The 22,312-nt window shown below is 37.1% G+C and overlaps 1 protein-coding gene across 1 annotated transcript; it reads left to right on the forward strand.

Annotated features, from left to right (window-relative positions):
• Positions 1 to 442: 442 nt before the first annotated feature.
• On the forward strand, positions 443 to 20,864 carry LOC149462979 (phospholipase A2 inhibitor gamma subunit B-like). Its single transcript, XM_089676038.1, has 5 exons — positions 443 to 521; positions 2,861 to 2,980; positions 14,225 to 14,380; positions 16,292 to 16,438; positions 20,709 to 20,864. Exons 1-5 carry the CDS (start codon positions 443 to 445, stop codon positions 20,846 to 20,848), a joined length of 642 nt encoding a protein of 213 aa, XP_089532164.1. The 3' UTR covers positions 20,849 to 20,864.
• The last annotated feature ends 1,448 nt before the right edge of the window (positions 20,865 to 22,312 follow it).

The following is a 22,312-nucleotide window of genomic DNA, read 5'->3' on the forward strand; positions in this document are numbered from 1 at the left end:
AAGAATAAATGGTAAATAGAATACAGATGAAGACATCAAAAATAATGGATAACAGTGAAAATACGTCCATAATATATATATATATATATATATATATATATTATATAAAAGGTGTAACTTAGGTACACCATTAATAATAAATAGGTGACTATGTGTGAAAATACTTTTGTAGACGCCATTTTTTGTTTTCTGTTATTTTGAAAGTGTAAATGATGGAAATAAAATCTAACTTTTGTTGACATATTATAAGAATGTCTAATCTGTAATTTGATGCCTTTTGGAGATTTTTCCATCTTTCCTTGGCTTCTTTATGCACATTAATACAGATTTTTAGCTGGGGTGCCCAAACTTTTGATCCCCACTGTATATAACTTAATATAAACCATATAAGGAACCACATGCTGTGGGTGTACATTGCATAGGTGTGTATTGGAGTACCAAGATGGCGCCCACTCTGAAAATTACGTCAGCACGTCCAGATGTTGTGTCACCACGTCCCACGCGTTACATCACGCTAACACGTGACTTCCTCACTATTCACAGTTTTTTATAGATTCCTTTTTTTCATTCTATTGATTTATATTTTGTACACTATGAATGTTTATATATTCTGCAATTTTTTATAGCCACAATTTAGTTGGCACACAGTATATCTGACGGCCATTTTTTCACATCACAGCACTTTTTTAGTGCATATTTAGCACTGTCTTGTTGGGATCCTATTTGCGGATCTTATCACTATCTATGTTGGCACCATTAACGGTTATTACGTTTTTTCACCCATATGCACCTCTTTATTATTAATGGTGTACCTAGGTTACACCTTTTATATATATATTTTGGGTGTATTTCCACTGTTATACATTATTTTGGATGTCTTATTGTGTATTCTATTCAACATGTATTCTTTGTGACTTAATTTTATATGTTTATATTGTAAAAATTAGTTTTTATTGACCATTTTATATATATTTAATATTAGCGCAGCACCAATTGTTTTTCCAACCCTTACATATACCCAATGAAGTGAATGACCTAGTGAAGTGATACACAGAGATTAAACAAATTCTCCTACATAAGTTGTATCTGTTTATCTAAAGCCAGCTATCCCCTACTTCCATTGAAATTCCAGAATTAACACAAGATTTTTCATCTCTGAGAAGCAAGGGGCGGGGAGCTGAAGTTACACTCTGAGAGCTGATTGCATGAAAGGGACATGCCCCCCTTTAAAAAGCACACAGGAGCAGAGCTGAGGCTGTCGATCACAGGCTGTGCTCTCCCCTGTCATCATTTTTGTTCTTGGTGCCAGGAATATTTGTCAGAAGTGACTCATGCAGTTAGCAGAGGAATAAGGCAGCAGACATAAATGACACTTAGTGTACTGGATTGAGACAAGCACACAATAAAGAGAGATATGCTTTGTTCATATTTCATGTCGGAGTGCTTACAACCACTTTAAGTACAATTAAAATTTGTAGATGTTCCTTACTGTACCAAAATCTTCATTTTTTTTAAATTCAGCTCCACTTTTTTAACACTGTAAAGACCACTCTGGCATAAGAGTACAGCTTTGTCACATGACCTCTCAAAGTTATGTGACAGATTTACCTCTTGTCCTTGCACTTTTTTTTTGTTCACATGAAAGGAGTTTGGCTTGCTTAAGCATTCCAAAGCAAGGAAAGCGTAAAGAATATATGAAAAGCGCTCAAGATGTTTTTAAAGAAATAGTATCACTCCAGCTGGGTCATACTGTTGTAAATAGACCCCAATATGCTGAACATCAATGACAAAACTATTCACAGTAAACTGGTATCTTTTCAATGTATGTTAAAAACTTTGAAAAGGTTATACATTCCATTGATCTTGATCTGATCATGTGACCTAAATTGACAGCTCCTCCCACTTAAAGACTTTTGGCAAGTTCATTGACATGGTCTCCCTCAGAATTTAAAGCCTTAAAAAAAAGATATATATATATATATATATATATATATATATATATATATATATATATATATATGCGCATGGGATAGGTTTTATTAAACACTGTGCAATGTATGTATTTTCATTATGTGCCCAACAAAACTGTATGCTCACTTTCATATTAAGAATTTTTAAATACTGATTACACTGTTCAACAGGTAAAAAGTTTTGGGCATAAAATTAGCTAATCTTACATAATTTTGGGGTGCTGAAAACGAAAATGACCCTAAAAAATGTTGATTGGCTCTAGTTTCCATGATATATTCATCCATCTAATGACGTAAGCCATTCAAAATTATGATGCAACTTCAGCTGCATATTGCGCAATTGATACTGGTGACCAATAGAAAATTGCATGTATACTGAGATGATGCAATATTAGCCTTTAATTGCATCACTTCACTGCATAAAAGCTGCAGTATCTGTAGCTGATTGTAGTTCGACAGCGTCTTTACATTTCATTTTATGCTTATATAGGCTACTCAGTAATGCCTCGAACTTGTGTGAATAAAGCAGATAATTTCTGCTATATCTGCGGTGAAATAACTTTTATCTCACAAAAAAGGAGGATAACAGGAATGATTAAGAAAGCCTACAACTTGTATTTTGGCTGCAAGATAGGAGACCAGGACAAGAGCTGGGCACCACATATATGCTGCAATTCTTGTGGGACGGCACTGGAGCAATGGTTGAATGGAAAAAAGGCATCTATGCCTTTCGCTGTGCCAATGATTTGGAGAGAGCCAACAGATCATGTTAGTAATTGTTACTTTTGTATGGTGCCTCCAATTGTAAAAGGGCTAAATAAGAAGAAAAAGTTATCTGTGCACTATCCAAATATTCAATCCATTATAACTGATAATGTTCAAATTTCCAGGCCGTAGGCTAACATGTCAGGAGTGCAGTACCTCCAGTGGAGCCTTCTGCAGAGGTCGCTCACACAAGTGCCCATCAGGGTCAACCAGCTGCATGAAGAAGGTGTCAATAACCAAAATCGGTGAGTCAAATTAGGTGTCAAAAACAAAATTGACCAGTCAAATTTTGTAAACATAATGGATAGAAAAATAATTTAAAGGTGAAGAGAAACAGCACTACAATTACACACTGCCAACCCTTGTAGCTATTTACAAGCATCCGAAGCCTCCGGTCATTTGCTTTTGATAAAAGTGAAACACCAAACAGCTTTTTTTCTCCAAAGGGGACAGAGTCAGAAATAACAAATACACAGTGCCTACTAGCCCTTAGATGTGGTGCCTACTAGCCCTTAAATATCTTATGAAATATAGATCGGTGTCTTAAACTTATACACTCTATAATACCATGTGAAATAACACTAAAAAAAGTCCTACTTTCACCCTTGAAAGTATAAATCAATAATAATAAAACCTTTTTAGTGTCCACCAAATTATGTGAAAAAACAAAACAAAATAAAGTCCATAAATCTGTCTCCAATTTCTGTTTAAACTCACCGTATGATTCCAATAATTGCCATGTACCTCAAAAACAAAGAAAACTCAGTAGTGTATTATCCTCACAAAATGAATTAATAAATTCATAAATAATCCTCAATTTTTTTTCTCATTATTTTCATGCACGAAAACACACAAAAAAACACAAAACGTGAAAACACTTGTGATGGTGAAACACTCCGTGTGATATTTATATACACGCTTCTCCGTGAACACTCAGTGTGCATATCTAAGTGACTGAATCACATACCCTTACCCTATTAAATAATTAGCCAGCCTTATAAGAATATAGAAATCCAGAGAGGGATAAAGATCAGCGGGAACCACATGGATACCTTCTGATCCCTCAGTGCTCACTCATTGGACTCTCGCCTCCTTATGCTCCAAAGCATTCATAGAGAGAAAATAAAGCCATATAGTGCAGTATGTTCGAAGTTATACAGATCCACGCTTTAATAAAATATGCTTACATATAAAACCATAAAACTTTGCATAAAGATCCCATGACTCCAGCTCAAGCAGCTTCCAGGAACGCCAAACTGTGATACCACACTAAAGATGGCCGCTCCGCTACTTCCGGTTTCTTGGGCAATGTCCAACGTCACATCCCTTGACGTGTTTCGTCACTTTCTTGACTTCCTCATAAGGGGTGTGTCCGTTGGAGCAGCAGCCGCAATATATCTCAGTCCAGCTAATTAGTTATGAGTCCTTCGCCGCCATTTTTGTTTATGGAGAATTACCAATCTGCATTTATCCATTACCTTATTTGCTTAAATATTCAATACACATCCTAATACCTTATAATAACACTGTATCATAACTATACCATACTGTATGTATAGGATCTATGTGGGGGGTAACAGTAATGGTACTATTAATAATACACATAGAACACAATCAAAAAGCAATAACTATCAGGTGTATATTACTCTCTTATTACTAAATGACAAAAGGGGACCAATAACTATCAGGTGTATATTACTCTCTTATTACTAAATGACAAAAGGGGACCAATACCTATCAGGTGTATATTACTCTCTTATTACTAAACGACAAAAGGGGACCAATAACTATCAGGTGTATATTACTCTCTTATTACTAAACGACAAAAGGGGACCAATAACTATCAGGTGTATATTACTCTCTTATTACTAAACGACAAAAGGGGACCAAATATACTCATAATAATCATCAAATAACACTATACATATACTTTTATTTATTATAAAACTACATTCTAAACCAAATTAGTAAAATCAAAATTAAAATTATAATGGATGTGGTAGACTGAACCCTGCCATCTTATGGTGAAATAGAAAACCAATTATATATATATATATATATATATATATATATTATTCTATTATAATCTCATTTTCATAATCCTAAATGTTTACCCCCTACCAAGGTCAATTATAAATAGCTTATTAATAACAATATTCTACATTAAAATACCACATACCTTTAAATATACTTTTTTAATATATTCTTATAAAATTATTTAAAAACTATAATAATTAACTTAAAATATAGCTTCAAAATCTTTGTTTCATATATTTAAAACTATTTTTAATATATAAAACTACAAAATCTTTAATGGCCAGTCCTATACCCTAAGATACTTTAAAACCACTGCTATTATAGTCAAAAGTTAGAAATAAAACTATTTCAATCCAATTCTACATTTAGACCTTTTGGTCTAAGCGTCTCCAATTGGAAAATAAAAATGGTCTCATCTTTGGAAATTACTTTGATTTTATTCCCACCTTTCCGGAGTGACTCAATTTTATCAATGCCACAAAATTCAAGTAATCCAGGATCACAGTTATGATAGTCCCTAAAATGCCTGGATAGGCAGTAGTCCTTTTTGCCTTTTTTAATATTAGCCACATGCTCCCTTAGTCTCTTGTAAAGGGGTCTTGTAAAATTCTGTACTACTCTTACATTCGTACCAGTAACTCTGCAAATATTACACTTTCTACACGGGTAACAACCTTTTAAATTAAACATCTGCATCTTTATCTTTTTGGGAGGAGAAATTACACTTCTAACCAATGAATTATGAAGATGTGTTGTTTTATGATAGATAAATGATGGCTTGTCTGGTATTAAGGGCCCCAAGATTCTGTCCTTTTTTACTATCGGACAATATTTTTTAAAAATAGACTCTACATCTTTATATTGGCAACTAAACCTAGAGATAAAAGAATAATCCACCCTTTTCTCTTTCTCTTCTTTGTGATGTTTCTAAATTTTACCTTCCCCCAAATACCCCTGACTAATTTTAAATCTAACTTTCTCCAGTTCATCAGGGTCATACCCTTTCTGTATGAACCTTTCTTTAATAACATGCGATTGCTATATATAGTAACTCAATCTTGAACAATTCCTCATGATCCTAGTAAATTGGCCCTTGGGTATACCCTTAATCCATTGGGGGTGGTGACAACTACAAGTTGGTATATATCCATTTCTGTCAGTATCTTTGAAATATGTTTTAGTAAATAACTTATTCCCATCTTTCAAAATATTCAAATCCAAAAAATTAACTGATACTGTGTCTATATTGTAGGTGAATCCCAACTCGTATTTATTCTTCTCAATATCTTTTAAGAATACTTGTAAAGAATCTAGAGGGCCCTCCCAAACCATTATAATGTGTCATCAATATACCTTCTTCAGAGTTTTAACCCTATCCAATCTCTTCCAAAAATGAATGTCTCTTTCCATTTTGATAGGAAAATATTTGCTAAACTGGGCGCAAATTTCGCGCCCATGCCTACACCTTTTTTGCTGTTCATAATATTCTCCATTATACCAAAAATAATTTCTATTCCTACTAAACTCCAATAACTGAATTATGAATTTCCTCTGTTTGATGTGTAATCCCGTATAATTTTTTAGTACCCATTTTATTGCCCTGACACCATCATCATGTTTTATGCTGGTATATAGCGAATTTACTCTGCTTGATGTGTAATCCCGTACAGTCAATACAGTGATAATAATGGGGATTTTAACTACCCGGAAATTGACTGGAGTAATGGTACTTCAGGAACAGTTAAAGGGCAAACATTTTTAAACCTACTACAGGACAATTTTATGGTACAGTTCATAGAGGCCCCTACTAGGAATGATGCTCTGCTGGACCTGGTAATCTTAAACCATGCAGAGCTTATTACGAATGTCCATATAAAAGAACATCTGGGTAGCAGTGACCATAACATGATTTCATCTATTGTTAGCTGTAAACAGCAAACACATATGGGAAAATAAAAATGCTCAATTTCAAGAGAGCTAAGTTTCCAACGCTGAGAGCTGCTCTCCAAGACTTAGACTGGGAGGGAATATTGGCATCAGTGAACACAACACAGAAATGGGAGTTCTTCAAAAAGACTGTATGTGAATACACTGGAAAACATATTCCCATGAGCAAAAAGTTTAAAAGGCTAAAAATCAAACCTATGTGGCTTACGGCCAAAGTTGAAAAGGCTATAGATAAGAAAAGCGCTTTCAATAAATATAAAAATGAAGGAACGTTATCATCATTTAAACATTACAAAGAATATAACAGAATATGCAAAAAGGAAATAAAGGCAGCAACATTTGAAAATAAACGACAGATTGCAAAAGATAGCAGGACCAACCCCCAAAAATTCTTCAAATATATTAATAGTAAAAAGGTTCGGTCTGAGCATGTAGGCCCTTTACAAAATAATCTAGAGTGGGTGACTGGAGACAAAGAGAAGGCAAAGTTTATTTATTACCTTCTTCAGCTCTGTGTATACAAAGGAGCATGGGGGAGCTCTTGTCCATAATGGGCATGGTATTGACACAGCTCCAGATGATCCACATTGGCCCACAACTGATATGATCCAAAAATATTTAGACAGTATAAAGGTGAATAAAGCACACGAACCGGATGGCATACACCCACGGGTTCTTAAAGAATTGAGCTCTGTCATTTCAAAGCCACTGTTTCTAATTTTTTTGGACTCTTTAATGTCTGGCATAGTACCACTGGATTGGTGTAAGGCCAATGTGGTACCAATATTTAAAAAGGGGTCACAATGTTTACCAAGTAATTATAGACCTGTTAGTTTAACTTCTATAGTTGGGAAGATACTGGAGAGTTTAATAAAAGACCACATAGATTGATTCTTGCTGGAAAAAATATTTTAAGCAACAGACAGCATGGATTCATGAAAGACAGAAGTTGTCAAACAAATCTGATTTCTTTTTATGAGGAGGTGAGCAAAACGTTGGACAGAGGGGTGGTGGAGGACGTGGTATACTTGGACAGAGGGGTGACGGTGGACGTGGTATACTTGGATTTTGCAAAAGCGTTTGACACAGTTCCCCACATACGGCTAATGTGTAAGGTAAAGTCTATGGTCTTGGAAAAATCTGTATGTAAATGGAGAGATAACTGGCTAAAAGATCATATTCAAAGAGTCGTGGTTAATGATTCATACTCTGAATGGTCTGGGGTCATCAGTGGTGTACCCCAGGGTTCAGTGTTGGGACACTTACTTTTTAGTATATTTATAAACGATATAGGGTCTGAGATTGAAAATCCCATTTCAGTCTTTGCAGATGACACCAAGCTATACAGTGGAATAATGTCCTTACAGGATGTCTTCAACTTACAAGCCAACCTCAATGCACTGTTTAATTGGGCAACTATGTGGTAAATGAGGTTTAATGTTGATAAATGTAAGTTTCTGCACTTGGGGGCTAAGAATATGCATGCATCATACATACTAGGGGGGGTACAACTGGGGGAATCAATGGTGGAGAAGGATCTGGGAGTTTTGGTCGATCATAAGCTTAAAAATGGCATACAATGCCAAGCTGCAGTTTCTAAAGCGAGCAAAATCCTTTCTTGCATTAAAAGAGGTATAGACTCCAGAGAGAGAGATATATTAACCCTGTACAAATCATTAGTAAAACCTTATCTAGAATATGCAGTTCAGTTTTGGGCTCCAATTCACAAAAAAAACATTGGGGAACTTGAGAAAGTACAGAGAAGGACAACCAGACTGATAAGAGGCACGGAGGAGATCAGCTATGAGGAAAGATTAGAAGAACTGAGTGTATTCTCTCTTGAGAAGAGGAGATTAAGGGGGGATATGATCAACATGTATAAATACATCAGTGGTTCATATAGTGAACTCAGTGTAGAGTTATTCACCCTGAGGTCATCACAGAGGACAAGGGGGCACTCTTTACGTCTGTAGGAAAAGAAATGTAATCTCCAAGCACAGAAAATGTGGAATAGACTCCCTCAAGAGTTGGTTCTGGCCAACTCAGTGGATTGCTGTAGGAAAGTCCTGGATTGTTTCTTAGATACACACAATATAACTGGATATAACATTTATAGGTAAAGTTGATCCAGGGAATATTCAATTGCCTCTCGGGGGATCAGGAAGGAATTTTTTTTTCCAGCAGGAGCAAATTGGATCATGCTTTGCTGGGGTTTTTTTTTGCCTTCCTCTGGATCAACTGTGGGTGTAGGATTATAACCTTTTTTTTCTCTATGGTTGTACTGGATGGACTTTTGTCCTTTTTCAGCCAGACTATGTAATTATGTATAGTTTTTTAGTGCCCATTTTAGTGCCCTGACACCATCATGTTTTATGTTGTGAATTAACATCTATAGTTACCAGCAAGGTCTCATGTGACACCACCATATTCTGTATTACATCAATCACATCTTGTCCATCTTTAAGATAGGATGGTATTAATTTAACCACCGGTTGTAGGAAAAAATCTAAATACTCACCTATGCTGGAATGTATGGACCCTATCCCATTAATGATAGGTCTACCAGGAGGTTTAATCAAACTTTTATGTATCTTAGGTAGGTAATAGATGATAGGTATTTTACAGTGTGAAGGAATAAGATAATTTGCTTCCTTATCATTCACAATCTTTTCTTTTTTAGCTGTATCAATAAGATTGTGAAGCTGTTTCTTATAAATTATTGTGGGATTTCTTTTAATTTTAATATATGTATTAGCATCACTCAAGATAGTACTCATTTAGTTTTCATATGCTTTCCTATCTAAAACCATCAATATCAGTACAGGAGGGATATGGAAAAAGAACCGGTACAAAAAGGGGAAGAGCAAATGGGATCCAACAGAGAAAGTACAGAAGCACAAGGAAAGGATGTGGGGAAAGACAACAAAAGGAAAAGAAAAGAGACATAGGGGAAGGCATATATAATTTGATTCCTTCCTTAAATCATAGAAAGCTGTAAATTGGCCTGGGCCTGGGCAGGAAGGGGGTATAAGTGCCCTGTAGGCTTGTGGTAAAGAAAGGTTCATACAGAAAGGGTATGACCCTGATGAGTTGGAGAAAATTAGTCAGAGGTATTCGGGGGAAGGTAAAAAATTTAGAAACATCACAAAGAAGAGAAAGGTGGATTATGCTTTTATCTCTAGGTTTAGTTGCCAATAGATGTAGAGTCTATTTTTAAAAAATATTGTCCGATAGTAAAAAAGGACAGAATCTTGGGGCCCTTAATACCAGACAAGCCATCATTTATCTATCGTAAAACAACAAATTCATTAATATATAAAACAAGCATGCAGCGCTCCTATATGATATAAAGCAAACAAAATACCAAACGCATGTATATTACTTCGAATTTGAGAAATATGCTTATATATGTGCAAAATGGTGCATAACGCACATGGCTATATATATCGCCGAGCATGGATAAGTTCATGAATGGATTTCCCAAGTTAAAACGTGAGGATGAGTGACAGTCTGTTTGTAGCAAACATCAAAATATTCGTGACATCAAATGGTGAAGAAATGAGAATATGCACTAACCAGATAGCGCTATATAAAACGCATGTAGATGATGAAATCATCTAGGTGTGAGCATCTGGACCCAGGTGTTCTGATTATGGCAACATCTATCGCAGCATTACAGCAGGATTTCCAAATGGCAGAGCTATGATTGAAGACCACTGGAGGGAGCCAGCAACCAGGATCACTTCAGACCAGGTATCCCAAAGCATATAGTATGTTCACCGACCACCAGGGGGAAAAGAGCTCAGGAGAATATCCAATAGTTTCCTTGGGGAAAATTGGCTCAAGCTGTATACAGGGGCATAATGGGTGTTCGGGGCGCAGGATCGGCTCCAAATTCATTGGTTAGAAGTGTAATTTCTCCTCCCAAAAAAATAAAGATGCAGATGTTTAATTGAAAAGGTTTTTACCCGTGTATAAAGAGTAGTACAGGATTTTACTTCCTATACTACGGGAAAAATATATAATAATATATAATATAAAAAAAAATTATTACCTGTTCTACAGCATACGTGACAGATTTGTTGGAGTGTCCATGCCGGCTCCAGTATGTAGGAAGAGCCACAAGACCCCTTTAGAAGAGACTAAGGGAGCATGTGGCTAATATTAAAAAAGGCAAAAAGGACCACTGCCTATCCAGGCATTTTAGGGACTATCATAACTGTGATCCTGGATTACTTAAATTTTGTGGCATTGATAAAATTGAGTCACACTGGTAAATTGGGAATAAAATCCAAGCCATTTCCAAAAATGAGGCCTTTTGGATTTTCCAATTGGAGACACTTAGACCAAAAGGTCTAAATGTAGAGTAGATTTGGATTGAAATAGTTTTATTTCTAACTTTTGATTGTAATAGCAGTGGTTTTAAGGTATCATAGGGGATAAGACTGTCGTTTAAAGATTTTGTAATTTTATATATTAAAAATAATTTTTTAAAAATAGTTGTAAATATTATGAAACATAAAGATTTTGAAGCTATATTTTAAGTTAATTATTTTAGTATTTTAATTATTTTATAAGAATATATTAAAAATGTCTATTTATAGGTATGTGGTATTTTAATGTAGAATATTGTTATCAATAGGCTATTTATAATAGACCTTGGTAGGGGGTAAACATTTAGGATTATGAAAATTAGATTATAATATATTATATAATTAATATATTATATTATATTATAATATTATATATAAGATTGGTTTTCTATTTCACCACAAGATGGCAGGGTTCAGTCTACCACATCCTTTATCATTTTTATTTTTATTGTAATTTTAGTAATTTGGTTTAGAATGTAGTTTTATAATAAATAAAAGTATATGTATAGTGTTATTTGATGATTATGATGAGTATATTTGGTCCCCTTTTGTCGTTTAGTAATAAGAGATTAATATACAACTGATAGTTATTGATTTTTGATTGTGTTCTATGTGGATTATTAATAATACCATTACTGTTACCCCACATAGATCCTATACATACAGTATGGTATAGTTATGATACAGTGTTATAAGGCATTAGGATGTGTATTGAATATTTAAGAAAATAAGGTAATGGATAAATGCAGATTGGTAATTCTCCATAAACAAAAATGGTGGCGAAGGACTCATAACTAATTAGCCGGACTGAGATATATTGCGGCCGCTGCTCCAACGGACACACCCCTTATGAGGAAGCCAAGGAAGTGACGAAACGCATCAAGGGACGTGATGTTGGACGTTGCCCAAGAAACCGGAAGTAGCGGAGCGCCCATCTTTAGTGTGGTATCACAGTTTGGCGTTCCTGGAAGCTGCTTGAGGTAGAGTCATGAGTCATGGTAGAGTCATCTGTATAACTTCAAACATACTGCACTATATGGCTTTATTTTCTCTCTATGAATGCTTTGGAGCATAAGGAGGCGAGAGTATTGGAGTGAGCATTGAGGGATCAGAAGGTATCCATGTGGTTCCGGATGATCTATATCCCTCTCTGGATTTCTATATTCTTATAAGCCTGGCTAATTATTTACAGTTGCAAGAAAAAGTATGTGAACCCCTTGGGATTACGTGGAGTTTTGCATGAATTGGGCATAAAATGTGCTCTGAACGTCATCTAAGTCACATCAATAGAAGAACACAGTTTGCTGAACATAATACTACACAAACATTAGATGTTGCCATGGTTTAATTGCACATAACATGTAAACATTCACAGTGCAGGGAGGAAAAAGTATGTGAGGCTCTAGCTTAATGACTTCTCGCAGAGCTAATTGGAGCCAGGAGTGAGCCAACCTTGACTCCAATCAGTGTGATTATATTGGAAGTGTTGCTGACAGCTGTCCTGCCCTTAAAAAACACACACCTGTTTTGGGTTTACTGGTTTCAAGAAGCACTGTCTGATGTGAACCATGTCTGATGTGAACCATGAGAAAAACATTTTAAATATTTTTTTTGGATTATTCATGAATTTATTCATTAATTTTTTGAGGATAATACACCAGAGCCCTTAAATATGGTGACTATTAGCCCTTAGATGTGGTGCCTGCTAACACTTAGATGTAGATGTGGTGCTTGCTAGCCCTTAAATGTGGTGCCTACTAGCCCTTAGATGTGGTGCCTTCCAGCCCTTAGACAAGGTGCCTACCAGCCATTAAATGTTGTGCCTACTAACCCTTAGATGTATTGGCTTCCTTTTTTCAAACTTGTTTTCCTTCACATTTCCTTTTTTCAAACTTCTTTTCCTTCACATTCACCTGTTGATCCTGCCAGTAACACACTTTCTCTCCTAGGGTGACAACGCTGACTCAGCATACTTTTTCTATGGTGGAGCAGCGTCACCGTACATCAGTGTTATGAAATACCTCCCACCACCACTTCCACATAACATGGAGAGCTAGTGTTCTGAAGTCCACACAGAGAGCTGTGAACAATACAATTGATACCAGTCAGTAGAGAACACAGGACATTATAAGCTAACAAATTTCTGGCAGAATCAACAGATAATTGTTGCACTTATCAAAAAGATATAACAAATCACTTTCAATGATATATTGAAAGTGATTGTAAACCCTTACATATACCCACTGCAGTGACTAGCCTTAGCTGATACAGCTTATTCAGGAGGGTTTCTTTCATCATTGTGTATCTATATATCTGTAGCTCTCCCACCTCTACAGCCACCTAAAGCTCACATTTAAAATAGAAGTATGGGCTATATATATAAAAAAAATATATACTTACCTAGGTGGATGCAGCATTGACCTGATGCTGCATTTATCCCCCTCCAGCACAGAGAACTAAGCGATCGAAGACCACGGTCACTCGGTTCTCCCCTCTGTTCTGAGCTCAGAATGGAGGGGAGAACTGAGTGATCATGGTCTTGATCGCTCAGTTCTCTTTGCGGTGCTGGAGGGGGACAAATGCAGCATCAGATCGATGCTGCAGCCACCTAGGTAAGTATATATATTTTTTTTATACAGAGCCCATACTTCTATTTTAAATGTGTGTGACTACCAGTCTCCAGTTCTCTGCTCTGCCCCCCACCCAGCACTCAGTGGAGTGTTGGGCTGTGGAGGGGACAGGAGGGGCTGGCTTAGGCAGATCACGGAGAGGCTAGGCTAGGTTCTGGTCCAGGGTTCTGGGTGGATCCTGACCATATGGTCGGGCTCTTTTCAGAGCCTGGACTGACTTCAGCCATCTGTCAGCTGAAAACAAGTCACAGAAGTACAAAACTAACTGCACTCCTATGATCCATAGGAGCAGTATAGCCAAAAAATCTTTAGCTATGCGTCTCTTTAAGGACAACATTTCTGAGCTCCAGAAGCCCGGAAGATCAAGTATAGAAGGATATGCTTTTCCTATTTTTCCTTTCAGAAGTTTACAACCACTTAAACAAACCAAGTGGCAGCAAATAAGAGAAGTTCATTGTGTTTCCATACACTTTAGGTGCATTTATTTTATTTTTTCATATAGGTGATAAAGTATATACAAGTTTTTCCAGTGGATGTAATAACGATGAGGGTTTGTGTAACAAGGACTTTATCATGAACAGCGGAGAAGGGAATGAACAAGTACGTGTTGTTACGGAGTGCTGCTATCAGGATAAGTGTAATAAGTGCAAGATAAAAGGTAAGTCTTCTCTCTTATGACTTCATAGATGTTGGTATACGTTCAACTAAAAATTGACAAGAAAAGGAAATTTACACTAGCAATATTAGGCAAAAAATAGAATAAAATAAATAAATAAGATCATAAACACAAATTGTATAGTAACTCATATAAACAGAAAAATAAATGTTATGTAATAGTTGTGTACACTGGCTCTATTTAGCATTAGTTATCTAGGATCATTAAACCCTTTGAAGACCAAGGGACGTATTTGTCCATTGTTTTTAATTGCCTGTATCATCTGATTAAGAACTTAAAATACTTCTTTTTTTTTTGGTTTGAGTCAAAATAATAGTTCTTATCAACAAAAGGATCTAGCTTTTTGCCAATTATTTCATGAAATGGCTTAGTTACAGCAACTGAAGTGTACGAACTTTAAAAACAAAAAATTGATTCTTTTGGCGTTCCGTAATCTTATGGTCCTCAAAGGGTTAAATGATATCTTAATCCAAGTGAACAAAATAGTAATATATTGCAGCTTACCGGTTCTTAGATATGGTGGCTGCATTTGTTTTCCATGTTCAGGCTAAGTATATTTTCTTTAAGTACAGAAAATACCAATTGGTTTTGCTGGAACTCCAGTGCCCTTACAACCCATGCACTAAATCAGGAAAATAACCCATCAGCAGATGGAGATGAGAGTCATAGCAAACAAATACATCTTAGAGATTCAACATATCATATTGTAAAATTCTAGACAATGCTGAAGGGAATTAGAAAACAAATGTAACCATTGCTACTGCAGTGTTCTGACAACCTCAGCTCCATCTAGCAGCCATAATGTAGTATTTTTCAGATTCACTTTACTACTACCCATACTATTTGAAGAATATTTGACCAAAAGAGAGAATAGCTTAATGCGGAACTTCACCCAAAAGGGGAAGATCCGCTTTAAGAACTCCTCCCCCCTCTCGTTTTTCACATTTGGTGATCTTTTTGGGCGGGTACCTGATTTTGACAGGTATCTGTTCCCACTTCCGCTCGAAACACCTAGGTAATCTGAGCAGAAGTGCTCCTTCCCCCTTTCTTCCTTGCAGTCTTCTGGGACACAGCATAAGTCCAAGAAGACTGCGAGACCAATCACAGTGAATAGTGCGGCTCGCACATGTGCAGTGGGCACCCACTATGAAGCCACAAGCTGTCACAGCCGGGTGCCCACAGCTAAGATGATGGCGCCCTGTACCGAAGATGGTACATAACGCCCCCTTGGGTGAGCACACCGCTAGATACAAGGACAGATAAGTGTCTGTTTATTAAAAGTCAGCAGCTTTTTGTAGCTGTTGACATTTGATTGTTACAAAAATGTCAGGAGCTCCGCTTTAAGAACTTTTGATTTTTGCCCCATTTTCACAACAGCTGTGGGGTTGACACAGAACAAATGTACATCCAGTTTCACTGGATGAATAGCTGTGCAAATCTATCCAAATTGTCTGGGCAGTTACATTTTTTACAGGCACAGTTCTGTTCTTCATGATTCCATCTATATCTCCTTTGCTCATTTGCTATCTAGATTGACTGCTATAGGACAAGCTGTTCATGAAATTGTAGTGACATCACAAATAGAAATCATCTACATCTGCTTGCAAACATTTCCATTTTTTTTAGTTTTGTAGGTGCTGTTCTACATCATATGACCCAAACATTTATGAAGTCATTAAACCAATAAAAAACATTTTATGACATTTGTTTCTACAGATTTTTTTTTTTTTACTATCCTTTAAGCTTTTTTTTTTTGTTATAGTATCCTGGAATTCAGTTTTAACTGTTTGTGCATCTTACTGACTTCCTCTGATATAGGCAATGGCATGAATTTCAAATTCTATAACTCTTTTTTTTTTTCCTTTCACCATTTTCTCTGTTTTTGTGTTGCAGTACCCCCTTATAATAACACTCTGAATAAAATAATCTGCCCCGTCTGCTATAAGCATGAGTCCTATGATTGTAAATATGAGGGATACATAGAATGCAGAGGATATGAAAACGAATGCTTCGACTTTGCAGGGGCTGTACAGAGAAAAGGTATGAGAATAGTATGTGACATAAAGGCAGTATATCATATATTATCCTTGCAATCAGAAACTAAATAAGCTAATTAGCCTTCTGGGTTTAGGAACTTTTCCAGAACATATTGATATACAGATGGTCCATATCTATACATTATACAAATATCACGCAGGCTGCCAAATGGTCCTGATTTTTTATGATTCCTTTCAAAAAAATTTAAGAAATTTGCTTCCCTCTTTGCAAACTGTCTGGTATCCACATAGAGGACCACACATTTGTGAGTTCTTCCTGTGCTATTGAAAACTATGGTGGTATCTTTTTTGGTCTACAAGTAAAGAGGTGGGAGCCCATGGACATAGCTAAGGCTTCCTATGGCTCCCACAGAGGAACTGCTAAGGGGTCCAACCAGGGAATGTTCTTCCCTTAGCTGAATTATTATCTACAAAAGTTTGTAGACATCTAACCATGACACCTTCACTATATGAGTAAATGTTTCATCCCTACAAATCATTGAGTTTAGGTGTTTCCAGTGAAAAGTACAAGTAAGGCTAAAGTATACAAAGACAATTTTTCCAGTTGCGTTACAACAGTTTGGGGAAGATCCTTTTATGTCCCCGTAGAACTGTGCCTCTGTGCACAAACCAGCTCCAAAAAACATGGTTTGATGAGTTTGGTTTGGAGGAACTCAAATTGTCTCCATGGAGCCCTGACCTCAACCCCTGAACACATTTCGCATAAACTGGAATGCTGATAGCGTGCAAGGTCCCATCCAACATCAGTACCTGAGCTCAAATGTCTTATGGCTGAATGGGCACGAATTCCCATAGAAACATTCCAAAATCTTGTGTGAGGTGATTGTAGCCGTATTAGTGCACTTGCGACAGAAACTGTTCGTGATACTTTTTTTTTATTTGCACTTACATACAATTTTTAGGACAAGCATTCAGGGTATGTCCCCTTCTTCAAGGTCCAAACATAAAGAAGATAACTTCTGCACGCCTGTGGGACACCAATTCTCACAAATGGCCCACACTATGGAAGACCTCAGTATCTTAGTTCTTAAAGGGAATTTCAAAACTATTCAGTAAAGAAACTTAGAATTATATTTCTATTTGATACAATAGCTAATGGGCTTAATTTAGACATGGGTTTTCTCACTCATTATCCAACAGTTTTACAACCCCCTCTTTGACTGTCACCCCCCCAAATCTTTGCTTTTGCTCTGTCTTATCTTTAGTTTAATCCTAGTTTTATAACTATTGCTGTGTACATTTGTTTGTGTGTGTTTTTTCCCCTCAGAGATTGTCTCTTTTATCATTCTGCTAAAACTTTGTGAAGTAGTACTGCTTGAACCTTGAAGAAGAAGACATACCCCAAAAGCTTGTCCTAAAAATTGTATGTTAGTGCAATTAAAAAAAAAGTATCACGGACAGTACTCAAAATCTTGTAGAAAGGCTTTCCAGAAAAATGGAGGCTTTTATTGCCCAAGTGCAGGGCAAACTCCTTATTACATGACAAAAAGGGGTACAATTTTATAAACGCATATTAAATATTAAATAAATTGGATTTGATCGTTTTTTCATTTTCCGTGGGTTGTGTTTTCATTAATTTCACCCCTGGCTGAACAGAATGAACTCCCACTGAGAATATACATATACAGTTGCAAGAAAAAGTATGTGAACCCCTTGGGATTACGTGGAGTTTTGCATGAATTGGGCATAAAATGTGCTCTGAACGTCATCTAAGTCACAACAATAGAAGAACACAGTCTGCTGAACATAATACTACACAAACTTTAGATGTTGCCATGGTTTAATTGCACATAATATGTAAACATTCACAGTGCAGGGAGGAAAAAGTATGTGAGGCCCTAGCTTAATGACTTCTCCCAGAGCTAATTGGAGCCAGGAGTGAGCCAACCTTGACTCCAATCAGTGTGATGATATTGGATGTGTTGCTGACAGCTGTCCTGCCCTTAAAAAACACACACCTGTTTTTGGTTTACTTGTTTCAAGAAGCACTGTCTGATGTGAACCATGCCTCGCAAAAAAGAGCTCTCAGAAGACCTACGATCAAGAATTGTTGACTTGCATGAAGCTGGAAAGGGTTACAAAAGTACCCCCAAAAGCCTTGGTGTTCATGTATCCACGGTAATACAGACTGTCTACAAATGGAGAAAGTTTAGCACTGTTGCTACTCTCCCTAGGCGTGGTCGTCCTGTAAAAATCACTGCAAGAGCACAGCGCAGAATGCTGCATGAGGTAAGGAAGAATCCCAGAGTGCTAGCTAAAGACCTACAGAAATCTCTGGCACATGCTAACATTTTTGTTGACACATCTACAATAAGGAAAACATTAAACAAGAATGGAGTACATGGGAGGACACCACGGAGGAAGCCATTGCTGTCCAAAAAAAATATTGCAGCACGTTTGAAGTTTGCAAAAGAGCACCTGGATGTTCCACAGCACTACTGGCAAAATATACTGTGGACAGATGAAACCAAGATTGAGTTGTTTGGGAAGAACACACAACACTATGTGTGGAGAAAAAAAGGCACAGCACACCAACATCAAAACCTCATCCTCACTGTAAAACATGGCGGAGGGAGCATCATGGTTTGGGGCTGCTTTGCTGCCTCAGGGCCTGGATGGATTGTTGTCATTGATGGGAAAATGAATTCCAGAGTTTATCAAGACATTTTGCAGGAAAACGTATGACCATCTGTCCTCCAACTGAAGCTCCGCAGAGGATGGGTGATGCAACAGGACAATGACCCAAAGCATACAAGTAATTCAACAAAACAATGGCTGCAACAGCACAGAATACGCCTTCTGGAGTGGCCCAGTCAGAGTCCTCACCTCAACCCGATTGAAATGCTGTGGCATGACCTTAAGAGAGCGATTCACACCAGACATCCCAAGAATATTGCTACACTGAAACAGTTTTGTGAAGAGGAGTGGTCCAAAATTACTCCAGATCGTTGTGCAGGTCTGATCTGCAACTACAGGAAACGTTTTGTTGAGGTTATTGCTGCCAAAGGATGGTCAACCAGTTATTAAGTCCAAAGGTTCACATATTTTTTCCTCCCTGCACTGTGAATGTTTACATGTTATGTGCAATTAAACCATGTCAACATCTAATGTTTGTGTAGTATTATGTTCAGCAGACTGTGTTCTTCTATTGTTGTGATTTAGATGATGTTCAGAGCACATTTTATGCCCAATTCATGCAAAACTCCACGTAATCCCAAGGGGTTCACATACTTTTTCTTGCAACTGTATATATATATATATATACTGTATATATATATATATATATATATAATTTTTCTTTTGTTGCTGTTCATGTAGTTCTTTGTGGGATGCCAGACAATGAGCTCTGATACCTTTGAGCTAAACTGAAGAGCCTGGGCATTTTCTCTACAGCTCATTATGAGCTGTATCTTTTCTGATACAATCCTTATCTTTGATCTCAATATAGAGAGCGTATTCTTTCTGATTCCATCCTTATCTCTGATCTACGTAAATATAGAAACAGCATGGGGCTTTATTGTAAATCTTTTGTCACAGCCTTGATTTTAAAACTGTGAATGCAATGTGCCACATTTTTTTCTATTAAGATAGAGCTTGGATAAAGTGAAACTCCAGAATCTTCTTTTTTATAACATTGCCTTGTATCTGAAAAAAGTAAACCTGCTTTTGCTGCAATACGCACCTTCAATCCAGAGTTGTTCACTACAGTACTTTTTCCTGCCACTAGATGTGGTAGTCTGGGTTGGAAATCAGGTGAGGGGGGTCATGCAAAGAAAGCCAATCACATGTCATTGCAAAAGTGCTGCTTAGCTCAGGAGAAAGGGCTGGCCATCATCATCCAGATAGAAGAAGAAAAAAATGTGCCATCACTTGACCAGCCTGGTTACTAAAGGAAGAGAGGTATGTATAGGCTGTTTTAAAGATGTAGATAAAATGTGGAAAGAGCTCATTCAACAAGAGTCACTCACATGTCATTACACAAGTTCTGCTCAGTCCACGAGGAAAGATGAGGCCACAGTCATCCAAGGAGAATAGAAAAGAACTGGGACATCACAGGACCAGCCTAATAACAGAAGAAAGGTACTGTATGTATAGGGTTTTTTATTAAAAAGGTGATAGCCTTGGGGATGAAAAACAGGGTCAGGGAGAGGAGATGTGGAGAAGCTAGAGTTTCACTTTAAAATATTTTTGACATACTAAAATAAAGGCAAAAAATAATTCTCTGGTTCTGATCTTACTTTCTTTAACTGCAGGTTACACTTCAGTGAAATTGGCCAAGATGGGATGCACCACTTTAAGTGGCTGTAGGATGGGATACAAAGTTATACCAGGCATCACATTAACTCATATACATCACTTGTCATGTAAAGAAGGAGCTCCAATCACACACTGATGAAACCTCCAGTATCTGACGTCTTATTCCTATCACAAACAGTACATGGATTACTTCTTATTGTAGCCACAAGAATTGTTAAATTGTTATCTCTAACTCTTAAAGTGATTTTAAGAGCATGTTTTAAAATAAACACATTATCCTTACCTGTTTTGTGCAATGGTATTGCACAGAGTGGCCCTGAAGTTCCTCTTCTGGGGTCCCCTGCTGGTGCTCTCAGATCTCCTTTTCTTGTTACTCCCTTCCCAGGAAGCTGCTTCCTTTGGGGGCACAGCTGCAGGCTCACTCCTAACATGGGCTGCATGCATCAATTGACACACATGGCACAACTTTGCCCCACCCCAGTATTTGATTGACAACAGCAGGAGCCAATGGCTCCCGCTGCTGTCTCTAAGCCTGTGAGAGGGGAGAGGGAGAACCAGCACTGTTGCAGATGGCCACTGCACTGGATCAATACAGAGCTCAGGTAAATATTTAGGGAGGGAGCAACAAGTGGAAGTTTTTTTTACCTTAAAGCAGATAATGCACTAAGGTAAAAAAAAACTAGCTTTAGAACCACTTTAAAACTATGAATAAAAATGAAAAAAAGGAATGCTTTAAAATAAATAATTATAAATCATACAATTTGCATCTTCAGAAATCTTTATATAAAACACATTGACAATTTTCTGAAAACCACAAGAAGGTCCACCTCTAGGGGTGAGCAAATATTGGAGAATTTGCCCTGCCCCTGGGTTTCCTGTTATTTGGTGAAAGCGCCACTGTAACAGAACATGAGGGAAAATCTCTCCAATGGAACTGTGGATAGCAATAAAAACCTGGCAGGGGTTCCCCCTCTCTAGCTAAAATGAACCCTTTGCTGCTCACATATTTCATATGTGCAGCAGCAAAGAGAGCAGGCTTTAATATACACACACCGCACATACAGTCAGGTCCATAAATATTGGGACATCGACACAATTCTAACATTTTTGGCTCTATACACCACCACAATGGATTTGAAATGAAACGAACAAGATGTGATTTAACTGCAGACTGTCAGCTTTAATTTGAGGGTATTTACATCCAAATCAGGTGAACGGTGTAGGAATTACAACAGTTTGCATATGTGCCTCACACTTATTAAGGGACCAAAAATAATGGGACAATTGGTTTCTCAGCCATTCCATGGCCAGGTGTGTGTTATTTCCTCATTATCCCAATTACAATGAGCAGATAAAAGGTCCAGAGTTCATTTCAAGTGTGCTATTTGCATTTGGAATCTGTTGCTGTCAACTCTCAAGATGAGATCCAAAGAGCTGTCACTATCAGTGAAGCAAGCCATCATTAGGCTGAAAAAACAAAACAAACCCATCAGAGAGATAGCAAAAACATTAGGCATGGCCAAAACAACTGTTTGGAACATTCTTAAAAATAAGGAACACCCCGGTGAGCTCAGCAACACCAAAAGACCCGGAAGACCAC

Source organism: Staurois parvus, unplaced genomic scaffold (genome assembly GCF_062004578.1).
Source record: "Staurois parvus isolate SC_StPar_1 unplaced genomic scaffold, SC_StPar_1.0 ptg000163l, whole genome shotgun sequence".
NCBI lineage: Eukaryota > Metazoa > Chordata > Amphibia > Anura > Ranidae > Staurois > Staurois parvus.

Coding starts and splice junctions, on each gene's coding strand:
- LOC149462979 (XM_089676038.1), top strand. CDS start 443: ATGGCGCCCACTCTGAAAATTACGTCAGCACGTCCAGATGTTGTGTCA. Junction 2,981..14,224: donor GGTGTCAATAACCAAAATCG/GTGAGTCAAATT, acceptor TTTTTCATATAG/GTGATAAAGTATATACAAGT. Junction 16,439..20,708: donor AGGGGCTGTACAGAGAAAAG/GTATGAGAATAG, acceptor CTTTAACTGCAG/GTTACACTTCAGTGAAATTG.